Source organism: Ricinus communis, chromosome 10, assembly GCF_019578655.1.
Source record: "Ricinus communis isolate WT05 ecotype wild-type chromosome 10, ASM1957865v1, whole genome shotgun sequence".
Lineage (NCBI taxonomy): Eukaryota > Viridiplantae > Streptophyta > Magnoliopsida > Malpighiales > Euphorbiaceae > Ricinus > Ricinus communis.
In genome coordinates, this window is record NC_063265.1 from 23,151,955 (window position 1) to 23,160,988 (window position 9,034).

The 9,034-nt window shown below is 30.7% G+C and overlaps 1 protein-coding gene and 1 non-coding gene across 2 annotated transcripts; both read left to right on the forward strand.

The window, feature by feature from the left end:
• Positions 1–90: 90 nt before the first annotated feature.
• On the forward strand, positions 91–1,088 carry LOC107261123 (germin-like protein subfamily 1 member 16). Its single transcript, XM_048369922.1, has 2 exons — positions 91–495; positions 631–1,088. The coding sequence occupies exons 1-2, from the start codon at positions 478–480 to the stop codon at positions 1,021–1,023; spliced, it is 411 nt and encodes a 136-aa protein (XP_048225879.1). The 5' UTR covers positions 91–477; the 3' UTR covers positions 1,024–1,088.
• Positions 1,089–6,101: 5,013 nt separating this feature from the next.
• Positions 6,102–6,208, forward strand: LOC112534584. Its single transcript, XR_003078872.1, has one exon. It is a non-coding gene; the product is annotated as a small nucleolar RNA R71 (small nucleolar RNA).
• The last annotated feature ends 2,826 nt before the right edge of the window (positions 6,209–9,034 follow it).

Here is a 9,034-nt window from a genome sequence, read left to right on the forward strand (position 1 = left end):
TGTTAATATTCAAAACTGTCCCTCAGAATAATTTCCACAAAGACCGCAGCTTAAAATAATTAATTAATATGATTATGTTGTTAAAGATGTAGCCCACTTCCATTGAAAAATGTAAGTAGGGGAGGTTTGATTCAAAATAGAGCCTGCAAACAAATCAGCAAGAATCCATGTCAAAAAGAACAAACAAGAAAATAATTGAGCTGTGGCCCAAATGTAGGAAAGCAAAGTTAATATTGCATGCTTCTTCAATAGTGTAATTCTTTTGTCATCTATAAATTGCCATGCATTCCATGCAAATATTTCTCACAGCTACAGAGAAAAACCAACACCACATCCAAAAAACTAACTCTAAGCACCAAAAACAAGCATCATGAAAAGTTATTAATTTTCTCGTATCTCTTCTTGTCTTAGCTTTGGCTTCCTTTTTTGCCACTGCTTTTGATCCCAGCCCTCTCCAAGACTTCTGTGTGGCTACAGATGGCTCTGATTCTTCTGGTAATTAATATACTAGCTTCTTCCTTCGAGATCTTATAAATATAGAGTTTTCTTCATTATTATTTTCTTTTCTCTTATTTATGCATTATATAATATTAATTATGTCCTCCTGATGCAGTATTCGTGAATGGACAGTTTTGCAAGAATCCAGATAATGTAACAGCAGATGATTTCTTTTATTCTGGGCTTAATGTTCGTTCAAATACATCCAATCAACTTGGAGTAAATGTCACAATTGTAACTGCTGATGTGATGCCAGAACTTAACACCAACGGTATAACCTTAGCTCGTATCGATTATGCAGCGAATGGAGGCTTAAACCCACCACATACACACCCTCGAGCTGCTGAAATCCTAATGGTTTTAGATGGAACTGTTTATGCTGGTTTTGTAACATCAAATCCGGATCATCGTCTGTTCAACAAAATTCTAAAACCAGGGGATGTATTTGTATTTCCATTTGGAATGGTTCATTTTCAATTGAATCTTGGCAAGACTCTATTATTAGTTTTTAAAAGATTAATTTAATTATTTAGTTTATTTGGGAAAATATTTCCGTTAACAAATTAATGTTTTTTAAGATTTAAAATGATATCGGGCATTGAGAATTTATTTAATTAATCTTCTCATCATTATTTTATCTGCTTACTTGTTAATATTTTTACGTCTTAATATTTATTATTAATGTGTTTTTTTTAGTACTCGCAAGTGCACGAACCATGCCTATAGTAAGGGTACGTCCACCACGAGATTGATCTCTCAAGGAACTATGAGGTCATTTATTGTAAAATCAGTATGTTGAGAGGATAATATTCATAAAATAAAATAACTATACAATAGATAAATATGCAATGTAATGCAAATGCTTATAATCTAAAATTATATGCTAAAAATAGTATTAAGTTTAGCCATTTACTTAGTAATTTCCTTATTTTACTTTAAGCCTAGATCTAATGAATAAGACGATGATGTGCCTTTTTCATAAATCACTCAAGCTAATGATGCAACCTGGGTTTCTTATACTAACATATATTAAAGTAAATATGATGTTTCTAATACTCTTAACCTAAAGGTTTTCATAACAAATATTATTATTAAATTGATATGATGGTCAACCAATAATAATATATGAAACTAATACATATATGAAAGTAAAGAAATCATTCATTAAGTAAATAAATAACAAAATTCCTACAAAAGTAAAAATGCTAAACTAAACACTTATGAAACTAGCCTAACATATTTAATCCAATGATCATGGTATTAAATAGAAAGACATAAAATAAATAAGTAAAAACTCCCTCTAAATCTAGAATTTCTTCAAGTAGGAAGATGAGTGGTCTTCACTCTCCACTTCTTGAAAAGCTTCTTAGATTTTAAAAAGAGTTCTTAGATCTTAAAAAGAGTAATGAAAACTAAACTAAAGTGTTTATGGAAGAACTATAGAGAATTATAGAGAGAATAATGGTGGGCAGGTGTAGAGAGCAGATAGGAGAAAACTCTCCTCCCTAGAATTAGGTTCTATAAAGATATAAATAGAGAAGAGTCCTCCTCTATATAAATCTTCCTATAGATAATTATACTAATATAAGTCTATCTAATATATAAGACTTTTTAAGTATCTTTATCTCCACCAAATACTATTCCATAAATAACTCTTAATATAAATTCTAATAATTATGCAAAATGACTAAAATATCCCATGAGCCTTGTAATTAGCACTCCATGCGTCTTAATCTTGGGCCTTGACATGAACATGTCCAATTAAGCTTCTTTTCGAGTGTTTAGCTCCATATTTTTCTCTTTTTCCTAATATTACTTGAAAATAGATAATTAAGCTTAAGTGAGTAAAAGCACATATTTTCACCATTTTATATATAAACATATATCATTAAAGCTCTAAAATACCTTTAAATATCTATATATAATTTGGACCGATCAAATACCCCTCACACTTAAATCTTTACTTGTCCTCAAGTAAATAGCAACTGAAAATTAATTTTTGCAAAAATCATAAAAAAACATCCATACTCAGCTTAAAGATATTATTCAAAAGAATCTCAGTAATTCAAATATCATGTCAACCCAAGAACACTTGAATCATAATAATTTTCTTTAAGAATATAAACTTAATTATTTTTTATTAAAAGACTCAAGCATTTCAATCATTCATACCTGTTTCACAACAAATAGTCTAACTCATCTTCAAAGGATACAACTATGATGCATAATCCATATTATCATTAACCCTATTCAAAAAGGCAAAACCTTCATTTATAACAAGAGATCAATAAATATTTATACATTTTTATATCACTTGTTTTTGAAGCTCTTATACTTTTTTTTTCTTTTCTTTACACTCCTTGGATTTTTACCTAATACTTAGAGTATTTATTTCTTTCTTGAGATGTTATGCCTTTTTACGTAAATACAAATATGGGTGATGAATGCACCTGGTTACTCAATAAAAACATACATTAAGATGCTTTGCATACTCATAATCTCAATTGCCTTTTTACGCGAAAATCGACATTAGTCATGAAAATCTCCGGTTACTAAACAATTAAAATTAGTGGAGTAGAATATATTACTTAGAGCATTAAATCGCCATACCATATCTCACAACTTAGATAAACCATAATAAGAACAATAAAATTATAACCTAAATCATATACTTGTAATCATACCCATGTCAAATGTTGCTATACTACTCATCATGTCTATATGCAAAAGATGAACACTTTATCATTTAAGTGCAAATAACTCATGAGTTTACATTTATACATATTAAAAACTAACTCAAAAGTTCAAGAATCTTAACATAATAGCATTCTTTCATTGACTCTTATATAAAATAATAAGAAAAAGCTGAGTAGACACTTTTAAAATCTTATAAAAATTCACCAAAGTTACTAATTCTCATGGCATATGACGTATAAAGCTTAATCGAAAAAATATTCTATTTCGCTCCCACACTTAAATTTGACATTGTTCTCAATGTCATTGATATATAAAAATAAAGATTAAGAAGAGATGAAAAAGTTAAAATACTCTCCTAGAGTTTTGCAATGTATAGTAAGCCATGAACTTGAATCCAAATCTCCACCATCCAAACCTTAGAAGTATATTATCATTTTTAAATTTTTGCATTTTTTTTTCAAGACCCTTGTCAAGTCTGCTGCCGGGCCGTTCGTGGCGTGCAGGCCCTCCGCGATTTAAGGCTGGCTTGTTGTTGCCGCTGCTGTGCACCTTGCGGCCTCGTCTGCAGCATGTGGCCCACGGCTCGCGGCTGGCCCGTAACCTCGCAGTTAGGGCTGCTGCGGTTGTCTTCTTGACGACCTCGTCCGCCACGTGTGGCCCGTGACCTCGCGGCTCGCACTGGTGTTGGTGCTGTCATGGCTGCCTCCCTAGCGGAGAGCCCCACGACCCGCGGCTGGCTCTGCTACTTGGTTGTTGTGGGCCCATGTCATTCCTGCAGTACCTCTGCTACGGGCCCATGTGAAAATTCACTGCCGCAACATGCCTCGCTCAAAAATAAAATATTTTAAAGGAGATTTAATTGCTTTACATGGAGAAATAATGCATTTTGGCAATCAAAGAAGATAGGAATGTTCACTTTTCCATCATAGGTCTACAAGGTAAACATAAAATAAAAAAAATAAAAGAAAATAAAAATAAACATAACTTAAATGCATAAAAATAAAAATACAATTACTAAATTTATTGTTTATAGCTAGACATTCCTGATTATGCTGATGTTGGGAGTTCATCCGCGCACCTATCATAAGCCATTCCTTTCAAGTATGACTTCATACTTTTAATGCGAACATCTAAAGTATCTCGAAAGCTCTTGTCAATTAAGAATGGAATATCATCATATAATTATTCATAAACAATAGAATCTAAATAATTATATAAACACTTATCAATAGTAGATTTAGGAGATAAAGTTAGAGAATCAAATACTTTAAATGCTACAGTTTCTCCTAAAACTGTCATGGTAAGTTTTTCATCATGCACATCAATTACAGCTCTAGTAGTTGCCATCAAAGGTCTACTAATGAGTATAGTTTGCTTTTTATCCCTTGCTGGTGCGTTTTCCATGCCAAGCACTACAAAATCAACAAGAATTATTAACTTATCTACTTGTACTAGCAAGTCTTCCACTATACCTCTAGGATATTTTATTGATATATCAGTAAATTGTAGAGACATAGCGGTAGGCTTCAACTCTCCTAACCTAAGTCGTTCATATATCTAATAAGGCATCAAGTTGATGCTTACTTCCAAATCTAACATGGCTTTTGTATCCTTTTTGTCACCTATTGTAATATCAATGGTGAAGCTACCAGGATCCTTCATCTTAAGGGGCAACTGATGTTGAAGCATTACACTTGCTACTTGTACTTTCTTGTAGTTCGCATATCGCCTTTTCTTGATGTTCAACTCTTCAAAGAATTTTGCATAAACTGGCTTGTTCTTGATAACATCCAACAAAAGTAAATTAGTATTAACTTTAAAGAGCATCTCAGTACTTTTAAATTTTTTTTATCCTTTTTGCTCTCTTTGGATTGGTTTAGAAAAGGAATAGGTAGTCTATAAAGCTGAGTTGCCTTATGAAATTCAGGTCCAAAAAATGCTTTTTTTTTCCTTTCTTCTTAAGCCTAAGATTAGGCTATACTTTTTCTTCCTTTTGTATGCTCTCCTTATTGATTTGCACTAATCCATTATTTTTAGGTGTACCTACATAAGAAGAAGAATTCTTTTTAGTTTCATAGCAATATTATCGACAACCTCACCTCGTCTAATAGTAGTAGTGGAATTGGCTTGCTCAGGTTGACTTGATAGTTTCTCTTTATTGAGCCCTTCAACAATTTGTCCCATTTGCTCTTCTAAATATTTCATTGAAGTCTTAATAGAATATGTCTTTTCTCATTCCTCTCTATCCTATCATGAAAGCCATCATAAATGAATGAAGTGTCTCTTCCAAACTTGGCTTCCTTTGTTTATTAGATCAAAGAGTTTATTCTTGATCTTGAAAGAAAGGATTGGAGTCCTTTCGGAATCGAGAATATTAGTCTTGGTAATGAGGTTGATTTCGGTTTCTCAATAACTATAGTGGGTTTTGGTCATTGTATTTCCAAGAAAAATTTGGATGGTTTCTCCAATCTGTGTTATATGTGTTGGAATAAGGGCAATTCATAGGATGCATGGGTTGATAAGAATATAGATTCAAATTTGTTTGGTCATACATATTTCCTTTGTAATTATCAAAAGATGAACAAACATTAGTACCATGACTATAAATACTACAAATACCACATGTCTCATTATTTGGTGATTTTTTTATTGGAGCAAGCATCTTAACTTGCTTAGTCAATTCAGCCAATTGTATGGCTATCTCACTACTAGCTACTACTTCATTTACTTCTACTCTTTTTGTCCTCATACTCTTTTGTTGAAAATTGGCTCATAATATCTCAAAGATGTCATAAACCTCGTCAGCTGTCCTTTGTAACATAGCATCCCCAGCTGCATTATCAACCATACATTGATATTGTTATGTCAACCCATCATAAAATAATTGGTTGATTATTGGGAGTGGGAATCCATGATATGGGCATTGCGATAAACGTGATTTGAAGCGATCCAATACTTCATGAAAAGATTCAGCATTCTTTTAATAAAAATTAGAAATTTCAGCTTTCAATTCCTTGGTCTTTAGTTGTGAGTAAAATCTACTCATAAGCTTTTGATAAACTTCATTCCAAGTTCTCAAAGAATTAAGGGGCAAGGTCATTAACCAAGCCTTTGCTCTTCCTTTCAATGAATAAGGGAAACACCTCATTCTTAGTTGATCCTTATTAAGTCCAAATAATGGAAAAGTATGCATTATAATATAAAATTCTTTAATGAATGTTAATGTATCCTTACTAGGCATACTATAAAATGAAGGAAGCGTATTAAAATGAATGTTCTTTAGTTCATAATTCCTAAATGTATTATCTAGAATTATGTGTGTAGTAATGTTACCAATTATGGGCCGTGCATAATCTTTCATAGCCATTCGCCTTTCAGCTTCTATTTCTCTTGGTGGGTTTGTCGTGATATCAACTTCTTTTGATTCTTCTTCTAGTTGTTTCTTGCTAGGCATGTAAAACAAAAGAAAATTTTAGATTTAACAAAAAACTTAAAAATAATATTTTAAAATAAAAACACATAAATAAAATACAAAACACAAAATAAAAAAGAAATAAATAAAATAAAAACACATAAACAAAATAAATCATAAAACACAAAACAAACTAAGAAACACAAGACAATTTTGATAATCAATCAATATAATAAAATTTGGACACAATTCCTGGGCAACGACGCCAAAACTTGATGTGTCTTTTTTAGTACTCACAAGTGCACGAACTGTACCTATAATAGGAGTAAGTTCACCACGAGATCGATCTCTCAAGGAACTATGAGACCACTTATTATAAAGACTAATTATTAACATAAAACAATAAAAGTAAATAAACACTCTAAATCAGTATGTTGAGAGGATAATATTCATAAAATAAAGTAACTAAACAATAAAAAAATATACAATGCAAATGCAAATGCTTATGATCTAAAACTATATACTAAAGATAGTATTTAGTCTAGCCATTTACTCAGTAATCTCATTTGTTTTACTTTAAGCCTAGATCTAATGAATGAGATGGTGATGTGCCTTTTCCCTAAATCACTCAAGCTAATGATGCAACCTAGGTTTCTTATACCAATATAGATTAAAGTAAATATGATGTTTCTAATACTTTTAACCTAAAAGTTTTCATAACAAATATTATTATTAAATTGATATATGATAGTCAACCAATAATAATAGATGAAACTAATACATATATGAAGGTAAAGAACGCATTCATTAAATAAATAAATAACAAAATTCATACAAAAGTAAAATGGCTAAACCAAACACTTGTGAAAACTAGCCTAATATATTTAACCCAATGATCATGGTATTAAATAGAAAGATATAAAACAGATAAATAAAAGCTCCCTCTAGATCTAGAATTTCTTCAAGTAGGAAGATGATTGGTCCTCACTCTCTATTTCTTGAAAAGCTCCTTAGATCTTGAAAAGAGTAGCAAAAACTAAACTAAAGTGTTTATGGAAGAACTGTAGAGAATTATAGAGAGGATAATGGTAGGCAGGTGTAGGAAGCAGATAGGAGAAAATTCTCCTCCATAGAATTATGTTTTGCAGAGATATATAGAAAAAAGTCATCCTCTATATAAATCTTCTTATAGATAAGTATACTAATATAAGTCTATCTAATAGATAAAACTTTAAGTACCTTTATTTCCACCAAATACTATCCTATAAATAACTTTTAATATAAATCCTAATAATTATACAAAATGACTAAAATGTCCTTTGGATCTTGTAATTAGCAGTCCATGTGTCTTAATCTTGAGCCTTGACACGAACAATGTCCAATTAAGCTTCTTTTTGAGTGTTTAGCTCTATATTTTTCTCTTTTTGCTAATATTACTCAAAAATAGACAATTAAGTTTAAGTGAGGTAAAAATACATATTTTAACCATTTTATATATAGAAATATATCATTAAAATATCCTTAAATATCTATATATAATTTGGATCGATCAATTATATATATGAAGGCAAGCTAATTTCTTTTTTTAATAATTAACATTTTATAGGGCAATAATTTAAAGATCATAAATTCAAAAATGAGATTACAAAATATATTTCTTAAATTTAATTAAATAAAACATATGAAGAATATTATTATCAAAAGTTATTACTTATATATATGATAATTAGATATTATAAAATAAATATTTATTTTAATAAAAAGTTATTTTTTGCATCATTTTAAATTTATATCATATTGTATCGGCTCTCAAGTCGTGTCGATGCTAGATTCAAATTATTTTCAGTTTTTGACTATTTTAAGTCCGGATTGATTTAGTTTCATGTTATTTAGGTTTCAAATCACTTCATTCTCGAGTTGTATTGGGTTTGAATTATTTTAAATTCGGACAATTTTAGTGTTGGATCATTTCAAATTTTGCAAGCCAAATCGAGTTCCTGAATCCGGTGAAACTCTTCCATCTCTATAGCTTGTAATGAGTGGACTTAGTACCAGGATAGGTTTTGTTGTTGGCGATTGTGAAGGAAGATTTGTTGGTTAAAATTAAAAGGTTTGATTTTCTCCTCCCCACTGATCCACTTGAAGTAGAGGCTGTATTTTTTGCACTTCAAATGTCTCACGAGTTATAAACCGAAATCATATTTATTTGACATCCGACTCAATTTTCATGCTCAACTTCCTCTGCTCTTAACTTCAAGATACCAGCTACATTGGCTCTTGATTCAATTTTTATTTTGCAAGTTACAGTTTTAGTCATATTGATAAACTTTTTAATAATGTACCCCATGAAGAAAGTGAACATTCATGGACAAGAAACTTCCTTCTAGAACTGATATTTACACATTCACAACAAACTGATCAGAATAA